This window comes from Dromiciops gliroides, chromosome 3 (assembly GCF_019393635.1).
Source record: "Dromiciops gliroides isolate mDroGli1 chromosome 3, mDroGli1.pri, whole genome shotgun sequence".
NCBI classification, from domain to species: domain Eukaryota; kingdom Metazoa; phylum Chordata; class Mammalia; order Microbiotheria; family Microbiotheriidae; genus Dromiciops; species Dromiciops gliroides.
This window is the reverse complement of record NC_057863.1, coordinates 398,167,268-398,190,411: the sequence shown is the minus strand read 5'-3', so window position 1 is coordinate 398,190,411 and position 23,144 is coordinate 398,167,268. Positions and strand designations below refer to the sequence as shown.

General features: G+C 43.0%; 1 protein-coding gene across 21 annotated transcripts in view; it reads left to right on the top strand.

The window, feature by feature from the left end:
* BIN1 (bridging integrator 1) overlaps nt 1-23,144 on the top strand; it is a 139,056-nt gene that overhangs the window by 67,201 nt on the left and 48,711 nt on the right. For all 21 annotated transcript variants that reach the window (XM_043994888.1, XM_043994895.1, XM_043994903.1 and 18 more), the window contains exons 2-4: nt 523-603; nt 17,261-17,315; nt 17,875-17,969. In XM_043994888.1, the coding sequence (XP_043850823.1) occupies nt 523-603; nt 17,261-17,315; nt 17,875-17,969 (231 nt within the window). The remainder of the gene's footprint in view (nt 1-522; nt 604-17,260; nt 17,316-17,874; nt 17,970-23,144) is intronic.

Here is a 23,144-nt window from a genome sequence, read left to right as displayed (position 1 = left end):
CAGCCTATTCTTATCCTCTTCTGTATCCTTATTATTGCCTCAAGTGTCTGGTCTTCCCTTCTCCCTGGATCTCCTTCTTAGGTCCCACTCAAGAAAGCTGACGGTCCGGTCCCGCTCAATCCTTTCTTCCCCATTACTTAAGATAGGCTGGATGGAGCTTGAGGAAGGTGTAGTATAGACCTAACTGAAGAAGTTCTGGTCCAGTCCATGGATTGTGATGCCTTTAGGCCTTCTCTCCTCTCTGCCTGAAAGGCTAGTTGGCCAAGGGGTGAACCAGCAGTCGTCCATGGAGGGGGACTCCCTTGGGCCAGTATTGGCATCACAAGGCACATGGGAAACTGCCACACTTTGGGTTGGGGGGGGGTGGGAGAGTGTGTTTCTTGTGATTGGGAATTAGGGGGTTGAGGAGAAAACAAGTTTGATGGTCCTCTCTGGTTTAACAGGACAGGATCTGGACCTCATGGTTTTTACTTGGTCTTTATTTTTGGTGTAACAACTCCTTTCCATCTTTTTTTTTTCCAGGTCTTACAGAAGTTAGGGAAGGCAGATGAGACTAAGGATGAGCAGTTCGAGCAGTGCGTCCAGAACTTCAACAAACAGCTGGTAAGCTCATTTAACCAAGCAGCAGGACATCACTGAACACTTACCTACTCTGGGCCCAGCTCTATCGTAGGTGCTGTGAGAGATACAAGAGAAGAAGGTACTATCTGGTTACTGCCTTCAAGGAGTTTATGGTAGCAGGAGAGGCAAGCCATGTGTACATGGAAACAGGACTAACAATAGCAGGTGGCAATGTTGGAAGACAGTGCATTGAGATAAAATGACCTGGGTTCAGGTCTTGCCTAAGATACATATCTACTGGCTGTGTGACCCTGCCCAGTCACTTAGTGCCATTCTCTAAAAATTGCAGAGTGGCAGAGAAGGTGTGCACTTGTATCGCTTCACTGAAGAGCTCCCAATAGCAATGAGATTCACAGGTTCAGATACACCTACCCCCTCCTTATTCCCTCCGCCACAATGAAATTAGGCATTATCACATAAGTGTTGAATAAATGATATAGAAAATAGGTCCTATGGTAGTTCAGAGGAGGGAGAGATCTCCTTGGGCTGGGGACTTAAATTGGGTCTTGAAGAATGGGTAGGATTTAGATACCACCTCAAACTCAGCACCTTCAAGACTGAATTCATAGTAAGAGGAGGGATCGGGCCTGGGCCTGTGATTTCACTGGTATTGGGAACTCCCAGCTGAGGAAATCTCCTCCCACCAAAGGAAGTCCACACCTTGTTTTTTTTTTTTTGAATTTATAGTCTTAAAGAGTTGCCTTAGAGAGTTTTTGGGGAGGGCCCAGACCTTCCATGCTTCATTCTCCAGACTTGGCCGCCAGGCTTCAGCTGTCTTCTTCCCTCTACCCTGTGGCCTTTTTCTCCCACTGGTGATTTCTTCTTGGAACCTCCATTTTGAGGGAGGTCCTAGAACAGTCCTTCTTCATTCTCTGGATTTCATTCCATGCCCCTTGGAGGTTACTTTCCTCTCCCTGTTCCTCCTCATTCCCCTAAGCTTTTCAGCTTCCAAATTTAAGCCTCTTGAGGGCAGGGACTGTCCCTCTCCTTGTAATTATATTCCCAGCACTTAGCATACTGCCTCACACATAGTAAGAGCTTACTAAATTCTTGTTCACTCCATTTGCCTTGCCTTGCCTGCAACAGTGAGATTAAGGGACTTGCCCATGGTCACACAACCAGGATATGTCCGAAGAAGGATTTGAACCCGTGCCTTCCTGGCTCTGATGCTGTCTCTCTATGCTGCCTCTTGAACTTACCCCTTTTCCTAAAAATGGACCTGCCTTCCAGCTTCCTTACTTCTGTTGATGATATCATCATATTCTCAGTCTTCTGGGTCTGAAACCTCAGGATCATCCTTGACCCTGTTAAGGGTTAAAATTCTAGCTAGTCTGTCTAAAATATCTAATGAGTGGTCGCCAATAAATTATAAGCTTTAGCAAGAGTTAGGTTTTTAAGCATTTATTAAGGAGAATAAGAATTTGGTAAAGAGAGAGAGAAAGGCCTAGATTCCTATCTATTAAAGGGAGAGCACATTTCTAGCTCCCTTCTCCGCCAGCGTCCTCAGGAAAAAAAAAAGACCGAGCGCCAGTCTCTTCCTTCCTCCTCCCACTAGCCCGCGTCACTTCCTGACTCCTGGTCTTGCCCTCAAAGACCTTCCCTTCATGGGCAGAACTCCTCTACAGTAAGTATCCAGCAGGTGGCGTTATTCCAATCGTTACAACCCCATCACTGCCCTCTCCCTCCCTGCCCCAACCAGCTGCCAAGTTCCCAACATCTCTCTCATCCAGCCCCTTTTCCATAACTCCATTCTGTTTCAGGTTCATAAATGTTCTCACATGGGTCATTATAATACATTCCTCACTGGACTCCCTGCTTTTCTGGTCTTTTCCTCTTTGAATCCATTCTTCAGACACCTGCCCCCAAAATCTTCCTGAAGCACAGGTCTGACAATATCACTCCCTGATTTAAAAACCTCCAGTCTCTTCCTGTTGCCTGTAGGATGAAATGCCAAATTCTCAATCTAACATTCGAGGACCTCTATAACCAGGTGCAGCCTACCCCTCCAGCCTTATTTCATACTATTCCCTTTCACACACCCACTATTCCAGCACAAAATGGAATTTTGTTCTCTTCATTTTCCAGTCTTGTTTTACACCCTTGCTCACTTTTGTGCTTGCACACACTCTATGTCCAGAATAAACTCTGTCCATACCTCTGCCTACTGAACTCTTCTTCCTTCAAGGATCAACTCATATGCCACCTCCTCCAGGAAGCCTTGCTTATTGTATCTCAATACCAGTTGAAAGTGACTTTTCCCTTCCCAGATCATATAGTGCTTTGCCCTTATTGCAGCCTACCTTGTATGAGATTCTTATAGAGAAGATCTTTCTCCTCTATTACCATATAAACTTCCTGAGGGGGGGTAGATTTTGTCTTTGTATGCACAGTGGCTAGCACATAGTTAAAAGGGAGACAGGAAGGAAGGAGGTTAAGAAACAAGCATTTATGGGCAGCTAGGTGGTGCAGTGGATAGAGCACCGGCCCGGAATCAGGAGTACCTGAGTTCAAATGCAGCCTCAGACACTTAACACTTACTAGCTGTGTGACCCTGGGCAAGTCACTTAACCCCAATTGCCTCACTAAAAAAAAAAAAAGAAACAAGCATTTACTACATGTTTACTATTTGCCAGGCATTGTGGCATTGAGGATATATGTATATATATAAAAGTAAAAAGAAACTGTCCTTACCCTCAGGGAGCTTACATTCTAATGGGAGAAAGCAACCTATAAAACGGAGCTGAGAAGGGGGGAGGAGAGATGGAGGTAGAGGTAGATGAAAGGGTTTTTGTCTTTAAAATTAAGGAAAGGATTCTGGTTTGTAATTATTTTGATTATTAAAAAAGAATCATCTAATGTTCCATAATTAAACTGTACATAGACTAGTCTTGGTACAAAGAAGCCTGTGAGGTGAGTTTGTAGTTCACTGCAATCAGTCCTGGGAGCAGGGAGCCAGACTCCCTCTGGCCTTTTAGCTCTGTTTAGCTAGGTTGTGTGCATCTGTGTGTGTGTGTCTTGAGAAAGGGGACATGGTTTGAAAGCACAAAAGTCAGTAGCAGAACTGGGAAGGGAACAAAAGCTGGACAGCTTGGGCCCTTCCACAAAATAGAGTCCTTCGGAGAAATTCAACAATGGGAGAAGGGGGTTAGCCTGGTGAAGAAAGAGAGAGATTCCAGGGTTAGAAGGTTTCAGGGGTGGTTGGATGGTCCAGGGACTGAGGGAAGTTCTAGGAAGAAACAGCAGCCCAAGCGTGGTTTTGAAGTCTGGAAGTCAGGAGCAGAGCTGGAAGGGGATCACTTAATAAATAATAAATAAGCGCTTTAATAAGTGTATTTGTTGAATTGAAATAGATGGCTGAGAACAGCCAGTGATCAGGTAGGCATTTCTAGAGTGGACGAAGGGAGGATGAAATTCTATGAACTGAGACCAGGAAGTGAGAAGGCATGGCCAGAAGGTGATGAATGGACCAGTCTGGTTGTGTGGGCAGGGTGGTGTGGGGAGAAGGAAAGTAATGAGAAGTAAAGCTAGAAAGATTAGCTATGCCTGTATTATTGAGGGCCTTCAAGTGCCAGCCTGAGGAACTTAGATTTTATATTTAGGGGAAGGAATACTGGCTGTAGAGCCAGAAGAACTGGGTTCAAATCCTGCCTCTGACATTTACCATCTCTTTGACCTTGGGTAAGACCTATGCCTTAGTTTTCTCATATGAAAAATGAGGGTGTTGGACTCAGTCTCTGAAGGCCCTTCTAAACTCTACATTTCTATAGATATCTGGATCTATACAGATGGGGACCATCTAATCCAACACCCTCATATCTATAGATATATCTATATGCCTCTATGTGTGTATATGTATGTATGTTCAGTCATTTTTTAATCATGTCCAACTCTTCATTATCCCATTTGGGAATTTTCTTGGCAAAGATACTGGGATGGCCATTTCCTTCTCCAGCTTATTTTACAGATGAGGAAACTGAGCAAGACAGGACTAAGTGACTTGCCCATGTCATACAGCTAGTAAGTGTCTTGATACCAGATTTGAACTCAAGTCTTTCTGACTCCAGGCCTGGTACTCTATCCACTGTGCTATCTAGCTGCCCATATGTGTGTGTGTGTGTGTGTGTGTGTGTGTGTGTGTGTGAATATATACATATATGTATATATGTATACATATGTAGATATATATGTAGATAGAGATATAGAGATCTATCTATCTATATGATCCTTTAGGCCAGTGGCTCCCACTGTTTTTTTTTTTTGTTGTTGTTGTTGTTTCTCAAACTGCTTTCAACAACAGCAAAATGGGTTATAAACTCTCAGGGTCATTTAATATAGTACTCATAATATTTATAATTATTTACTGCTTAAGATAATATTAAAGACTTTTTAGCACAAACCCCTAAATTGGGATTATGGCTATAGACAATGAAAATTTTAGAACAAGAGAGTGACATGATGAAAGTGGCTTATTTTAGCATGTATTTCGGACATATTGGACAAAGGAGCAACTAGAGATGGGAGGGAAGCCAGTTGGGAGACTAGTAGGGGAGTGATGAGAGGCTGAAATCCAGTGGTGGTGGTAGGATTGGGAAGCCAGAGAATTGAAAAGTACCATTTAAAAGTTAGATTTGGGTGGTTAAGGACAGAGTCGTGAGAAAGATGAGGCTTCCATGGGGGAATCGATGATACTATTAATGGAAACAGGGAAGTTGACAGGGGAACGTCTTTGGAGAAGAGCCTAGAGAAAGAAGAGAGCTGAGGAGGACTCCGTGTTGGAGAGCGTGCTCAGCTGTGCACCATTAGACATGAGGATGATGACTCAGAGAAAGAAACAGAGAAGGGACGATCAGAGGTAGAAGGAAAACTTGGAGAGCAGAGCATCATGGAAGCCAAAGGAAGGATTTCAATGAGGGGTTGGGTAAAGCTGTCAAATGTGAGGTCATGAACTAGATAGAGGTCTCCTAACTCTTAGCCTGAGGCCCTTCCCATGCTACCTAATAACTATGGAATTTTGGTGAGGTAACCCTGCTTCATAGCAGGGACTATTCTAAGAAAAACTATAAGAATCCCTGTTAAATGTAATATATACTTAAAACAAACCAACCTGTATATTATAGGGATCACATTGTCACAAGTAATATTTTCTGTTTTTTTTCTTTAATTAATTAATTTTTAGTTTTCAACATTTGTTTGGATAAGATTTCCAATTTCAAATTTTTCTCCCTCCCCTCCTTCCCCTCCCTCCCCTCCCTCCCCCCTCCCCTAGACAGCAGGTAATCTGATATAGGTTATATTTTATATATATAAAATATAGGTTATATTATATATAAATATATATATAAATAAATATAACATTAAACATATTTCTACATTAGTCATGTTATAAGAGAAGAATCAGAGCAAAAAGGAAAAACCTTAAAAAATAAAAACAACAGCATCAAAAACAAAAGGAATAGTATGGTCCACTCAGCATCCATATTCCACAGTTTCCTTTTTTTTTTTTTTCCTGGGTTTGGAGAGCCTTTTCCATCTTGAGTCCTTTGGAACTTTCTTGTACCATTGGATTGGTGAGAAGAATCTAGTCTATCACAGTTGATCAACACATAATGTTGATGATACTATGTATAATGTTCCTCTGGTTCTGTTCATCTCACTCATCATCAGTTCATGCAAGTCCTTCCAGGTTTCTCTGAACTCCTCTTGCTCCTCGTTTCTTACAGCACAATAGAATTCCATTACATTCATATACCACAACTTGCTCAGCCATTCCCCAATTGATGGGCATTCTCTCAATGTCCAATTCCTTGCCACCACAAATCGAGCAGCTATAAATATTTTTGTACATGTGGGTCCTTTTCCCTTTTTTATGATCTCTTTGGGAAAAAGACCCAAAAGTGGTATTGCTGGGTATATTTTCAGTTTTTTATATAAGGAAATATTTATATTTGTTGTTATTTGTCAGCTTTAGAGTAATTAAAAGAAAATCTAATTAAAGATTGGGAAAAAAGAACAACTATATAAACAAGAATCCTGTTTTTTAATTGCTCTACTGCAGTGTTTCTCAAACTTTTTGGTCTTAGGATCCCTTAGGACATTCTTAAAATTACTGAGTATCATACTCCGTGAAGAACTTTAATGTGGATTATATCTATAGATATTTTTTTTATTATATTAGAAATTAAAATGTCTTAGTATTATTATGAAAATAGTTTTGACCTTGTAGACCCCTATAAAGGTTTTGAGGACCCCCCCAGAGGCTCCCAGACTACACTTTGAGAACTGCCACTCTAGTAGAATGAATAGCATCCTCCTCCCCTGTCATTTCATTAGGAGAACCAAGATGGAGGCCATCTCTTCCTCTGCCTATCTATCCCAGAATTCCCAATACCCTCTGGAAACACACAGAGTTGCTCAGTAGGAACCTAAATGGGGGTTCCCCTTCTCCTTTATTCTCAGTATCTCCCCAGAATTCTCAGTATCTTCCCATAAAACTTTGATTGAGGTTCCTTTCTACCAAAGGTACCTCAGTCCAGGGAGTGGGGGCTAAATGACTGAGCTGAGAGATTTGATTGGAGCTCAGACATCTAACCAAGCTGGAGGTGAATGGAACGGGAGGAATGAATACATTGGGGGAGGAGTATTGCCAGGGCCCTGGGAAGAGGAACTTCCTTGACCATAGCACTTATATCTAGGCCAAACTGCATCTACTCTTCACTTTCCAGTTTCTTCTACAGCAGCCCATATTTGTACCTTAAGGTCATCTAACTGTCCAGATCTGGTCATTTTGTGGTGGATAAGGGGGAGGAACTGTTAAATTACTGAAAAGTCCTTGTTTGAAGGCTTGGAATTTGGGATTGTTTAGATTGAAGAAGGGAAAATTTGGGGACAACTGGATATCTTGGGGCATAGGCAATCAGCTGTAGTCAGTCAGCATTTTTATATAAGTCCTGGGGTTACAAAGAAAGCAAAAACAACAAGAAAACAGTGCTACTATCTTCAAGGAGAACAGATGTAAACATGTAACAGGGAGACAACATGTAAAAATAATATGTAATATAAGATACATACAGATTAGATGGATTATTGTCTCAGAGAAAAGGAAAGGCCTCCTGAAGATTGAGAGAGAAGAGATGGAATGAAATTAGGTACAAAGAACTATGAGATCCCAAGGGGTGTTAATATTCCCCAAACCCATTGCTATTGGGTTCCCTTCCTCAGAGGTCTTGCAGCAAAGAATAAATACCCTCTTCTCTCTTTTGAAGAAAAGGACATGACCTTAGGCCTCTAACTATCTCTGAAAGGGAGAAATTGAAAAAACATAATTCTGTGAAGAGAAAGCCATTAGTCATGGGGATCATTTGCAGCCCCTCTCTGCCTGCCAAGAGAGAGAGGCCAGTCCCAATGACAAAGGAATGGACTTCTGGGACTTTGAGTAAATAACTTAACATCTCTGAAGTTTCAGTAATCTCTGCTGTGCTCAGCTCTTGTGAGTATTTTGGGGCTCAAATTAGATCATGGCTGTGAAAGTGCTTTAGAAACTTAGACTTGTAAGCTGGTGCTATTAAACTTTTAAAAGGCAACAATATTCAAAATTTAACCCAGAGATAAATGGAAGGGGATGGGGAAGAGGAGTACATCCTAGAAGGAGGCCAGTTTTCCTTTGTGGTTCTCAAGGAGGGCCAAGAAGCTTGTCCCTGATTCTGTTACTCCTCAGCCTCTCAGTCCCCTCTGTCCATCCATTCACTGACTGGAAGTAAGTGGGCCTTACCTGTAAGTTTAAACTTTGTTATTATTATTATTATTATTATTAGTTTATTAATTAATTTATTTTTGCAGGGCAATGAGGGCTTGCTCAGGGTCACACAGCTAGTAAATGTCAAGTTTCTGAGGTAATATTTGAACTCAGGTTTTCCTGAATCCTGGGCCGGAGCTTTATCCACTGCACCATCTAGCTGTCCCCTACCTGTAAGTTTAGAGAAGGGATTTTTTTTTTTTTTTAGTGAGGCAATTGGGGTTAAGTGACTTGCCCAGGGTCACACAGCTAGTAAGTGTTAAGTGTCTGAGGCCGGATTTGAACTCAGGTACTCCTGACTCCAGGGCCGGTGCTCTATCCACTGCATCACCTAGCTGCCCCGAGAAGGGATTTTTAACATGGGATCTTGGATATATTTCTGGGGAGGAGTCTGTGAGGTTTTTTTTTTTTTTTGAAAATTATAATCTTTGGCATCCTTTGCAATCCTATACATTTTATTCATTTAAAGACTGCCCCCACCCCCACCCCAAAGGGGCAGTATCTTATGGGGTTTTTGATTCTATTCCACAAATCTTTCTTTAGTGCTTACTATATGCAAGGCACTAGGAATGTTAGACGTACAAAGTTGGTTGGTTGTTTGTCCTTCATTCTCGAAAAGGACCAAAATGACATGACAATATTGTAGCAAAGCTCCACCATGAGGAGAAGGCATCTGAGGGCAAGACTTGTGGCTCTTTGGCGTCAGGAAGTGACGTTTGCTTGTGGGAGGAAGAGGGGGCGAGGCTGGCGCTCTTGCTCTTTTTCGTCAGGACTCGGGTTGAGAGTGGAGCTAGGAATGCTCTCTCCCTTTAATAGATAGATGAATCTAGGCCTTTCTCTCTCTCTTTACCAAATTCTTATTCTCCTTAATAAATGCTTAAAAGTCCAACTCTTGCTAAAGCTTATAATTTATTGGCGACCACTCATTAGATATTTTAGACAGACTAGCTAGAATTTTAGCCCCTTACAATATGTTAGAGTCGAGTTACAGTGTGTCCGACTGTGGCCAGTCAGACCAGTACAAGTTTGGAAGGCTCTACCACAGTTCTGGCACACATAGTTCATGTGAACATTTGGGTTGGATTCTCTAAATCTGCGCATCTCATGTTTCTTTTTAGCTTGAAAGAAAAAACATATGTGTAAGGAAGACCCTGTTACAGGTATTCAGTTCCTTTGGGTGGGTCATTCAAGGCCTTTAAGTCCTTTCAGGGATTGGTTAGGCAGGAGCTATTCCTTCTTTTGGCTTTTCATCATCTACAGAAGGGTGGACCCGTGTGGTAAAGAATTGGCTGATCTGGAAAAGGGACTCTTGGGATGAAGTCCTTCTGATTTCTTTGCTAGTTAAGTGATTTAAGCACAGGAGGGGAGCAGGCTGGTGAAGTCTTCCCGGAGCTCTTATTTGAGATTTGGGCACAGCCAGCCTTACAAATAGGTGGAGCAGGCGGTTGTCTGGATGGTAGGATTTGAAGGTGCCCCCACCACCTGTCACAGTGCCTGAAATGCCGCTTTAGCGATTCATTCCTTCCAATATAACATTGTCTTGTCCAGGCTCCTCTTTAAAATGCCAGCACTCCTGGGGAGTGGGTAATAAGTTCTGGCCCTGACATCTCAGGTTGGATGAGTTTCTAAGATTCTTTTCCTTCCAAAGGAGGGCCCTGGCAAAGCATAAGGACACTGGGTTTTTGTTGGGGAGGGATGGATGAAAGCAGGGATGAAAGATGCCTACAGGGGAGGCAAGGCGCACCAGACAACTTTTGCCTGTTTGGGGATGGATGTTGTACTTTCAGGTCCATAATAATAACTAACATTTATGTAGATATATTTATAGTTATATACACACATACACACACACACATATATAGTTATATATACTCACATATATGTACATCTATCTATGTGTATATAGATGTATGTGTACGTGTATATATGTATGTATGTATATCTATATATATCTCCCAGTGGATATAGTGCTGAGCCTGGAATCAGGAAGACCTGAGTTCAAATCAGGCCCAAGACATCCACTAGCTGTGTGACCCTGGGCAAGTCACTTAACCTCTGTTTACCTCAGTTTCCTCATCTGTAAAATGTAGATAATAATTTCCTGTTTCATTTTATCTTCACAACAACCCTGGGAGGTAGGTGCTATTATTCCCATTTTACAGATGAGGATGCTGAAGCAAACAGAGGTTAAGTGACTTGCCCAGAGTCACACAGCTAGTAAATTTCTGTATAATAGGATTTAAATCTAGGTCTTCCTAATTCTATCACTCTACTATTGTACCTCCTCTAGGACAAGAGCGAGACTAAATAATCTCTTCTCCTTGGCTGGGTTGGTGCTAGGGTCACTTCAGGGGTTTTAGATGAGGTCTCATCTAAGGCCTGGTTGGTCTTAGGAAGTTGCTTTCACAACCCCCAATTCCCCCATAACCTCCAGGCTCCCTGGGTACAGCATCGATTATCTTCCCTTTGTGGATGCTCAGGGAGCCCTAGTGTCAGGACTTCCAATAAAGCCAGAGCACATTCTCCTTTCCATTGGGTTACCTCAGTTGTTTAACAGGCTTTGGATGTGGGTGATGAATCACATCCCCCATGCCCCTGAAAGGAGACAGAAACACGATCCTCTGTGACAGGGGTAGGGGTGAGGTTTGTGCAGAGCAGCCCTGGGCTTGGGGGGGACAGTGAGACAAGAGCTAAAGTTAGCTAAATGACCGCTCCTCGTGTGTGCCAGGCTGTAGCTCTCCACCACCTGGTGTGTGTGTGTGTGTGTGTGTGTGTGTAGGGGTAGGGTTGGAGGGTGGGGTTGGTTATTTGAGCTGTTCAGCCATCATGGGCATAGATCATTTTGGGAATGTCAGACTGGATGGAGACAGGTCTGTGTCAAGCAGGACTTGTGGGCAAATCATCTGGAGGAAGATATGGGGATTGGGCATGACTCTATGACCCTTCCTTTGGCATGAGGACATACATCACTCACAGTTGTGCCCCTCATCCTGGCAGAGACCTTGTGGGTCTGACTGTGAGGGACTGAATAGAGAGAGGAGTCTCCCTCCCCCCCACCCCCTCCCCATGCTCCAGAAGGGAAGAAGGGGTATAGGGTGGTGCATGCTATTTGTTTTCCAGTGTTACTAACAAACTTGACTGGAAGTGCTGAGAGATTGTTTTTGGGCAGTATATCCAGCAATGTAAGTGCCACCCCATTAGTTCCCATAGAGCTTGGTAGGCCCTTGAAAGGTGAGACACTTCCCTTCCCCCAAACCCCACAAGAATAAGGCCATTTCAGGGGCTTAGACCTCCCTCTTGTAAAACTTGACTTGTGTTGGGGAGGAGTCAGAACTTAAATTTATTTATTTATCTATCTTTCTTTCTATCTATTTATCTATCTATCTATCTATTTTTAGAACTTAAATTCTTACTAATGGTAGTGAGTACTTGAAGGTCTTTATCATATTCCCCCTTCTCCTCTTCCTTCTCCTGAATCTTCTCTTCCCCAGGTGAAACATCTCTGGTTCCTTCAGCTGATGATCATATGACACAGGCTCCAGACCTTTCACCATCCTGGTTGTCCTCCTCTGAACACACTTCAGTTAATCAATGTCCATCTTAAACAGTGCTGATCAGGACTACCACAAGAGTTCTGATGAGGCCCAGAGAGGACAGAGTGTAGTGGTACCATCATTTCCTTATTCCTGGAAGCTTGTTCAGTTATTTTTCATTTGTGTCCAGCTATCCATGACCCCATTTGGGGTTTTCTTGGCAAAGATACTGCAATGGTTTGCCATTTCCTTCTCTAGCTCATTTTTATAGTGAGGAAACTGAGGCAAACAGGGTAAAGTGACTTTTCCAGGGTCACACAGCTAGTAAGTGTCTGAGGCCAGATTTGAACTCAGGTATTCCTGACTCCAGGGCTGGCACTCCATCTACTTTACCACCTAACTGCCCCATTCCCGGAGGCCATGCCCTTCTGAATGTGGCCTATGACTGAATTAGCTAGGGAGTGGTTAAACAAAGTGCTATGTGATTTATTGGGTTCTCTGTGCAAGGCCCCGTTCTGGACCCTGTCCTGGAACTAGCATGGAAGGGAGGATTTGGATGAAAGGCCCTGAATTCAAATCCCAGCTCTGCTATTGACTGTGTGAGTGTAGGTAAGCTACATCACTGTGCTGGGGCTATTTCTTCTGTGAAATAAGGGCACTGAAACTTAGGTGAATTGCAGGCTAAAGGGGAGAGGATTGGTCTTAGGAAATAGATGATGAAATGCACTTTCTTCCTTTCAAGAAGTGGGAGACAGGCCTGTTTTACTTATTAACTCATTTTCTTTGTTACAGGGAAGGGGGTCATTGGTAGGTGGAGGGAGGGATATATAGAGAAACGATTGTAGTATAAAAACCAAAGGGCATCAGTAAAATTATTTTAAATGAAGAGAAACAAGGAAGCTGGAATTGATGTTCTCAGTTCCCTTTTAACTGAAAAGTTCTATTCAAAATAACATGAAAAAGCTTACAAGCCCTTGGTGTCTAGCCTATTATTATAGAAGAGGCTTGATAAAAGTAACATAGAGCTAGGATTCGAACCCAGGTTCCCTGGGTCCCAGTCCACTTTTTTTTTGTGGAGGCAGTTGGGGTTAACAGCTAGTAAGTGCCTGAGGTTGGATTTGTACTCATGTCCTCCTGACTCTAGGACCCCTGCTCTATTCACTGTGCCACCTTGCTGCCCCTCAATGTTCTTTCTACCGTGTTACACACACACACACACACACACACACACACACACACACACACACACACACACACACGGTTGCTTCTTCAATATGCTGGATGCAGTCAGAGGTTTCCAGTTTCAGGAATAGTGAGACAAAGAGGGAGAAGGAGTTAGAAGAGGGCATTAAAGAGATTACTAAACTTAAGAGGTCTAAGAGACTCATTTGGGGGAGAGTCTAGAGAGCCCCCTTTTTACAAAAACAAAAGTTTACCTCCCATGTATTCTCAGAGACCTACAGGCATTTCTTAATTCCACTAAACCATTTGAACCAAGAGTTCTTAATATGGGGCCCATAAACTTGTTTAAAAAATTCTTTTTTACAACTTCATTTCAATAGAATAATTGGTTTCCTTTATAATCCTATGTGTCCCAGAACAAGTCACTTAACTCCTGTTTGCCTCAGTTTCCTCGTTTGTAAAATAGATGCAGTAATAACAACATCTACCTCCTTGGGTTGTTGTGAGGATCAGATGGGATAATAGTTGTAAAATGCTTAGCACCGTGCCTGGCACATAGTAAGCACCGTATAAATGTTAACTGTTATTATAATTCTACTGTATGCATTTCAAACATCATTCTGAGAAGGGGTCCATAGATTTCACCAGGCTGCCCAAAGGGGCCGTGACACAAAACAGATTAAAAACTTGGCTGTAAGCCCACTGGGGCCACTCATTAGCTGGAGACCAGTGATGTAGCTTATTAAGGGTTCATGCCTCCTAGGACTCTGATCTTCTTAGGAAAAGTGTCCATGTCATTGGAGTTAGAAGGTGATGAATCAGTTAGGCTGACTACCTCTTTTCTTTGCCTGTGCTACTGGAAATCCTCCTTGTGTGAAGGAGCCCCTATCCTGCAGTATATTGGGTAGAGATGGGTGGATTCAGCAAGAAGGAAAGTACTGGGCAGGCTTTTTGGGCTCTCATTAGGAGCTGGAAAGGCCCAAGGCCCCTTTTGAACATCCTTTGAAGAGCTCGACCTGAGATTGCTAGCTAAGCTTGGAGACTCATAGCCCAGTCTTTGGCCTTGACCCTAGAGATAACTGGGAGTCAGCTCTGGGTGAGTGAGGAAAGGAAGAGAGAAGAGGCCCCAGGGTTCTGGAGTTGCCTCCTTCATTCTGTGTCTTATCCACAGTGTGTAGGTGATGGCAGATTGTTGGCCTCCTTGGTCCTGAGCTACTCTTGGGAAGCTAGCTCTCTAGATACTGGTCCAGCTAGATTTGACCCCATGGGCACTTTAGGGAGTAGAGGGGTGCGTTGTGGAGCACTCAACATTTAGATATTCAGGTTTTGCTGGGAGTACAGCTGGCTGGATTGTTTCCTGCCCTGCTTGGAGTTGGGGGTTGGATGTGATCACCTCATGGCCAGGGAGAGATGGATGGATGGATTGACTTGAAGGGGCCCCATCGGGGGAGTGTGTTCCAGTGAAATGGTTGCAGCTGGCTCTGCTTTGGACTTTCCGGGGAATCTCCAGGCTGGGTTTCCTCGCACATCTGTTTCCTGCTGACAGAAGATCTTTGTTCACAGGCACAAGAGGAACGTGACGGGCCCTGGTACAGGCCAGCTAGGCACCCCCCTCCTCGTGAGCTCAGTGTGAGGCAGCAGTGTGCCCCTGCAGGGTGTCCAGGAGGGAGGCCACCACGGGGTTGGGAGGCCTTTGTGTTGGGGGAGGCCTTCTCTGTAATAAAAACAGTTGACATTCTATAGTGCTTTTAAAGTTTGCAAAGCATTTTCCATACATATCATCTGAGCTCACAACAACCCTGTCAATTAGGTACAACAGGTGTTATTATTTCCATTTTATAGATAAGGAAGAAAGTGACCACTTGGGCCCCACTGAGTAGGGCAGGAGTTGGGGCATAGTGAGGGGAACCTAATTGTTTTGTCAGGTTGAACCATCCTTGTCTGACACATAGAGAAGCAAGCCCTATGGATGTAGAAGAGGTCAGGCGAGAAGGAAAGAGGGCCAGAGACCAGGCATGGGATAATGGGGGAGAGGATGTGGGGAAACTAGAGAGGGGGGAAATGGTTTGGAGGAATTTCTTTGTGCTTGAAATCTGATTAACTACATGGAAGTGTTGGACAAAATACAGGCAGATCATTATGTCCTGTTTTGGGGTCAGTCATGTAGACACTGGGGCCCAGGCTTGGCAATGGTAGTCATTCAATCAATCCCTAAACTCTGGTGAGGCCAGCCAATGACCCTCTCCTTTGGAGCTTGGTCTGAGCTAGCGTTGTGTTGAACACACATTATTATGATACTGTAGAATGCTTTCATTCTTTAAGTAGATTCTACTAGATAACAATAACTCACACTCGTGTAACACTTTGCAAAGTACCTGCCTAAAAACAACTCTTATCAGGTAGGTAGTAAAGGTAGTAGTACCCTCATTTTATGGTTAGGGAAACTGAGGCCTTAGGAGCTGAAGTGAATTTGCCTTTGGTCGTCCACCTGGCAAGCGCTGGAATTGGACTCAACCCAGATCTCTTGGCTTCCAGTCCAGTATTAGTATTTTTTTCTTTTTAAACATTTCTTTTTTTCTTTTTTTTTGCTGCCTTTTATTTAGGGGTTATATTTCATTCCTCCCCTTACTTCCCTAACAATGAGACATTCCATCTAACAAAGATTAGAAAAGAAAGGAAAAAAACCACCAGTTCACCAAAACTAACACCTTAACCACGTGTGATAGTATGAGCAGTATTCTATACCCATAGTCCCTAGCAGCAGGAATCTGCTGTCAGCCCCTAATCTGCAAAGGAAGGAAGGAGGGAGGTTTTCTTAGTGCTTATCTGGGGTCGGACATGATCATAAGCACATAAGCACAGTGTTCCATTCCCTCTTCTTCCTCCCCTCTTTACTTCCCCATAATAGTCCTATAAAATAAGTAGCTCAGTTTGATTATCCCAGTTTTCAACCTGAGGGATGCTGACATAGGTTAATGGTTGGCTGAAAATCCCCCAGTTGGGAGATGGATAGCAAAGCCATCTAAATGCTTTCTAATTTCAGATGCAGGGCTACACATCTACTGGCATCCTCACAGGCCTGTGCTTTAACACCAGCAAAACAAGAATGCTCTCTTATATTTGTGCTTTATAATTTTTCAAGTCTGTCCCATCTCATAGAAACCACGGATAGGGAGACTGGGTATGATTATCCTCATTTTAGAGACGAGATGATCGAACTTTCCCAAGGTCCTATAGTTAAGAATGGTGGTACTAGGATTAGAACCCAAGTCTTGTGAACCTAGAACCTAGGGCCCTTTCTTCCTTTGGATATGCCATGGGCACTTTTGCTTCTGTGTCATTCATTGCTCAGTGCAATTCCCTGCTCCTTGAGTGACCCCTTTCAGATTCTGCCTGTCCTGCCATATCATAATCTCTCCACTCAGTGAACCCTTCCTTAGCCCTTAGTGATATCTGTGAACTTCCTGTGCATTTATTGTCACATATTAGAGGCAAAGGATAGAGGTCTGGGCCTGGGGTGAGGAAGACCTGAGTTCAAATCCTCCCTCAGACTCTTATTACATGTGTGACGCACTTAACTTCTGTTTGCCTCAGTTTCCTCATCTGTAAAATGGGATCAGAATAGCACCTAGCAGGGCAGCTAGGTGGTGCAGTGGATAGAGCACCAGCCCTGGAGTCAGGAGTACCTGAGTTCAAATCCGGCCTCAGACACTTAACACTTACTAGCTGTGTGACCCTGGGCAAGTCATGTAACCCCAGTTGCCTCACTAAAAAAAAAAAAAAAGAATAGCACCTACCTTGCAGATTTGTGAGGATCAAATGAGATAATATTTGCAAAAAGTACTTAGCACAGTGCCTGGCACATAGTAGGCAGGATGTGAATGCTTAATCCCTTCTTCTTATGGTACTTGGTATAATCCTTTGTGATGATCTTTTCTTGTGTGTGCCTTGTGCCCCTTAACCATGGCTTATAGTTTCATTTGTATACCCCACAGTGCCTATCCCAGTGCTGAGCACATAGTAGGTACTTAATAAAGACCAACTTAATGAATAAATAAGAATTTGGGCAAGGGACAGGAATCAATTTCTCTACGAGCAGATTTTGATCGAGGGTTTGTGTTTGTCATTGCAGACAGAAGGGACCAGGCTGCAAAAGGATCTCCGCACCTACTTGGCATCTGTCAAAGGTAAGATAGGACCTTCCCTGGGTGCATTTTCCTTGACCAGAGCAAGGGGCAGGGTTTTCCATGACCATCACTGTAGCCCATGTCTTGGCAATGACTGGGTCCAGGTGTCTTCTCTGATCTTTTTTGATAGATGGATGAAGGGACTTGGGCACTTTGGTTTAGGTATATTTGACTCAGGTCTGGGTTTTTAAAAAAAATCCTGATGCTAATCTGGGAGGACAGCCTGAAAGTGAAGGCATACTAGGAATTGCCTGCAGGTTTCTGTTTATATTGGATCCTGATCCCCTAAGATGTCTCCGCTGGGGTGGGCAAGTGAATGTACATCTGGCAGGCCAGGGTCTAATGGGCCCTGTTAGTTAGCCCTTTCTCTCTGATCCTTATTCCATTCTGGCCAAACTATGACTGGGGTTGGTTGCAGGTAGAAGCAAGGGCCTCTGAGAAGGAATCTGAGGAAGTGGGAAAAAGTTTGGGGTTGGTGGGCAGGAAGGGAAGGAGGAACCCCTGATTCTTCCCCCTTCTACTTGTGGTTCTGCATTGAGCTCTTCTGTGTTCCTTTCAGCAATGCATGAAGCCTCTAAGAAGCTAACGGAGTGTCTGCAAGAGGTGTATGAACCAGACTGGCCCGGGAGAGAGGAGACTAACAAAATAGCAGAAGTAAGACCATCTTCTGGGGCTGGGGAGTGGGGGAGTGGAGGCCAGGGCAGAAAGGAAATGATATTTTAAAATGGGGATTGAGGGTCAGGAAGAGCCTAGCCTGGGCTGAAGATTGAGATAGAGGTCTTAGTCATCTTGGTCGGGGAGAGAGAAGTATCTGGCCATGCCTTTATTCCCTATCAGTGAAAGCATATTTATCCCCACACTTTCCTTCCCCTGACTCTGAAGTGTATATCTTTTTTCCTCTGAAAGGATGGGGGAAGAAGAGAGAATTAAAAATAAAAAATAAAACCTGGTCAAGGATGAAATGTGGAAAGAACATTGGACTGGGAGTCCGTAGACCTCAGTTCTAGGTCTGCCCCACTCCAGTAACTTGCTGTGTGACTGTGGGAGAGTCATTGTACTTCTCTGCTTCAGTTTCCTCATTTGTCAAATGAGAGGTATAGAGTAGATGGTCTCTAAGGTCCCTTTTAATTCTATAGTTCTTTGATGGTGGTGGGATTTGGAACCTCAGCTTTACCAGCTTCCTCTCTATAAAGTGAGAGTGGTCCATGATTTCTAGGGTCTCTTTCAGCACTGATCCTATTTGTATGAATATGTAGTTTTAAGTGGCCTAAGAATATAAGATAAGCTATAAAAGGGGGCAGCTATGTGGTGCAGTGGATAGAGCACTGGCCCTGTGTTCAGGAGGACCTGAGTTCAAATCCGGTCTCAGACTCTTGACACTTATTAGCTGTGTGACCCTGGGCAAGTCACTTAACCCTCATTGCTCTGCCAAAAAAAAGATCAATTAAAGAAAGCTAGTTTCCTTTAAAAAAAAAAAAGATAAGCTATAAAATAAGGGGATTGGACTTAATGCTTTCCAAGATTCCAGCTCTAAATAAAATTCAGGCTTGATTGAACTCAAATATTATGTAAAACCAGTGAAGCCTTCCTATTTCATGAGCCTGGAAATAACTCGGTATTTGATTCTCTTTAGATGCTCGTAGGTTCAGACCATCTCTTCCCAAGTGGGGTTGGTGAAAAGGAGAAGGGGAGTTTTTTCAGAGGAATCAATCATGCCTTTGTTTTATCCCAACTGCCAACTCGACATTACAGTTTTAAACTGTTGTCAGACTGGATTCTTGAGCCGTGCACGTGCCTAGATATTACTGTTCCAATGGCTGGCGTGGGATTCAAGGGTCCTTCAGAACGAACATTCATTCATTGGGGAATCTTTGCACTTTTATGTTCCCAGTTCTAATTTGCTTTTTTTTTTGTTGTTTTTGTTTTTGTTTTTTTAGTGAGGCAGTTGGGGTTAAGTGACTTGCCCAGGGTCACACAGCTAGTAAGTGTTAAGTGTCTGAGGCCGGATTTGAACTCAGGTACTCCTGAATCCAGGGCTGGTGCTCTATCCACTGCACCACCTAGCTGCTCCCTCTAATTTGCTTTTTTTGTGGTGGTGAATTTTAACTAAAACTTTTATTGAAATCACTAATACCTACTCATAAACAATCATTTTTTGACTCTTTATAGTGGTGATTGAATTAAACAGATTTGACATTTCTGCAACAAGGCCCAGGCTTAAGCACTAAAAAAATCAAGGCCCAGGGTTTTACTTAAATTTAAGCTATGATAGAAGTACAACTGAGACCCCATTTTCTAAACTTGCTAATTGCTCTTTCCTTTTGCATTTTTAGCTAAAATATAAAATCAGTGTAGAAGTAGTATGGTGTCATGGAAAGAGTACTGGACATTGGAGCTAGTAGATCTGGATAGGACTCAGATCTTGAATACCACACTCACTAGCTTTGTCACTCTTACTAAGTCACTTTATTTTTCTGACCCTCGGTTTTTTCATCTGTAAAATGGGGATAATTAAACACGTACTACCTACCCCATAGGGTGGTTGTGAAGAAGGTGCTTTGTAGACTTTAAAGCATGATCTAAGTGAGTTTTTATTACAGAAACCTAGAGCAAATATGTCTGTGTGTGCATTTGTTTTCTAGTACAATCATTTGAATCCTGACCCTCATCTCCTACCCACTCTCCAGTCTGGATTTTTGACTTAACCCCTTCCAAGAACTCCTGGAGACTCTCGGTAAAGAGGCCTAGGGTAGAATTGGAAAGATTTCATAAATGCCTCAATAGTCCCTATTAACTCTGGAGGCTCACTATCAAGGCAGGTAGGCTGTTTGATAGAAAGGGCCCAGGAGAGAGAATAGTCACAGAGAAGGTTAAGTCATTCATTCAATGCCTACTATGTGCCAGATGGGCAGCTAGGTGACACAGTGGATAGAGTACTGAGATTGGAACCAGAAAGACTTTATCTTCCTGAGTTCAAATGTGGCCTTAGACACTTACTAGCTATGTGACCCTGGGAAAGTCACTTAACATGGTTTGCCTCAGTTTCCTCATTTGTAAAATGAGCTGGAGAAGGAAATGACAAACCACTCCGCTATCTTTGCCAAGAAAACCCCAAATAAGGTCACAAAGAGTCAAACATGACTGAAAAATGGCTTAATCACATGTGCCAGGTCCTAGAAATGCAAAACCAAAAAAAGAAGAGAGAGGGAGAGGGAGAGGGAAGGAGGGGGGGCAGGGAGGGAGGGGGCCTTTGCCTTCAAGGAGCTTACATTCTATTGAAATATGTTAACAGTCAAAGTTAGGTGTCCCACTCAAAGTCCTCTGCTCTTTGACTATTCTATCCATACTGCTTCAGGTATCACCAGTGGGGAAAATGAGTTGCTTAGCCCATTTGTAAGGTCCTTGAGGGAAGGCTTCAGTCTTATTCATCTTTGTTTATCCCTCAGATCCTAACACATGCTTCAACTTACTTCAGTGCTTGAAAAAGTTCACGATTTCATCCGTATTTGTGCTTCCTTCATTGGGGATTTCAGCCCTTGTCTATCTCAGTAGATGTCATCTTTATGATTAACTGTGGCTAGAAAATAGCATCATTGGATGACTAACTCTCCACACTCAGACTGGTCCTTGGAGGACAGACAACCCCTTCCTCACAGGGCCCCCCCATTTGAAGCCTTTCCAGCTTGGATGGATCTGGACAATGCTCCGTATAATCTCCATCACACGATGAGCCATTGTAGGGCTTCAGTGAAGAATTTGTACATAACAAGTGTTTAATAAACAACTGTTGAATTGATGGGACCTCAGTAAAGTGGGGAAAAAAAAGAGGGAATAGGGATTGGTAAAAAGAAACTGAAAGGGGGCAGCTAGGTGGCGCAGTGGATAAAGCACCAGCCCTGGATTCAGGAGTTCCTGAGTTCAAATTCGGCCTCAGACACTTGACACTTACTAGCTGTGTGACCCTGGGCAAGTCACTTAACCCCATTGCCCCGTTAAATTAAAAAAAAAAAGAAACTGAAAGGAGAAAAATCAGGAGATGAAATATTTAAGTACTACAGTTGACCCTGGGCAAGTCACTTAACCCCCATTGCTCTGCAAAAAAAAAAAAGGACTACAGTTGTAGAGTTGGAAGGGACCTTAGCTCATGTACAAACCTCTCAATTTAAAGATGAGGAAACTGAGGCCAAAGGGATATAAAATGATTTGCCAAAAGTCACATAAGTAGTAAGTTTTAGAGCCAAGGCCACTGACTTGGCAGTTGTAGTTCTTTATTTGTCTACCATGCCTCCTGGAATCAAGACTATTTAACACGTGACCTTAAAAGCCACCAAAAAAAAAAAGATACAACGTAATCTGTGGTCTTATGAAAACAGTAATAGCAGACATATAGTTGATTTAAGGTTTGCCAAGTGCTTTCCACATATTATTTTATCTGGTCCTCACAAGAATACTGGGAGATAGGTATTATTAGTCTCATCTTAAAGATGTAAAACCTGAGTCTCAGAGATGTTAAGTGACTTGCCCAAGGTCACATGTCAGATGTAAGATTTGAACCTACATCTCTCCTGACTCCAAATCCCACATTCTTTCCATTGCATTATTTTGCCTTTCTAACTGTGGCCCATCTTGCTAGGTTATTCTTTAGTTATGACTCTGAGGAAAATCCATATCTTCCAAACATGTTTTCTACCAAGGGGGAAAAAAAAGGACAGAAAACTCAGAGGAATTTGGACAGTTAGAATTCTTTTCTTTAGGGTAGACCAAATATGAAATTGGAGAAGGCAAAAGGGCAGCCTGTCTGGCCCAGCAGCATGAGAGGCCTCGAGGGCTGATTCCTCATTCATTGAAGGGTATTTGAGGCAGAGAGAGGGAGGCCACAGAGAAGAAAACACAACATCTTTGTTTTTATATCAGCTAATTTCTTCCCTTTCAATCTTTCACCCTTCCCAGAGAAGCCATCCCATATAACAAAGAATTTTTTTAAAAATGAAAAAGAGGGGAAAAATCAGCAAAAGCTGATTTAAAGTTTTATTTTTAAAAAGTTTTTATTGGTATATTTTTTTACATTACCCCAAATTTCCCCAGTATCTGCTCTCCCTTCGGATCTGAGAACATTCCCGTATAATAAATATTATTTTTTTGTTGTTGTTTTTTTGTGGTCTTTTTTAGGCAATTGGGGTTAAGTGACTTGCCCAGGGTAACACAACTAGTAAGTATCAAGTGTCTGAGGCCGAATTTGAACTCAGGTCCTCCTGAATCCAGGGCCAGTGCACTATCCACTGCGCCACCTAGCTTCCCCAGTTGTTGGATTTTTTTTTTTTAAATGAATAGAGGTGAAGAATAGACTTTTGAGGGGGGGGGGGGACATTGAATGCTAAATGACTTGCCCAGGGTCACACAACTAGTAAGTATCAAGTGTCTAAAATCAGATTTGAACTCAGGTCTTCTGAATCCAGGGCCAGTGTTCTATCAACTGTGCCACCTAGCTGCCCCTATTATTGTTTTTAAAGAAAAGAAAAATAAAATCTCGCCTCTGCGGCAGGCGCCCCCCCCCAATGTACTATGCACAGGGACCTCCTGCCTCTACGAAGGGGTGGGATAGGGATGCCTTTTCATAGCTCTTCTTTCCAGCTATGCTTGTTCTTGGTAATTTAATCAATGTTTACTTCTTTGGGTGGTTTTTCTTTCCATTTACATCACTGTAGTCTGTTTTCAGTCTTTCCTCAGGTCACAGAAGTCTACCTCTTTTGGAACTTAGTTTCTTCATCTGTAAAATAAATGATCTTCCCCCTACCTACTTCAGCCCAGGCCCACTGAGATTACTAAGAA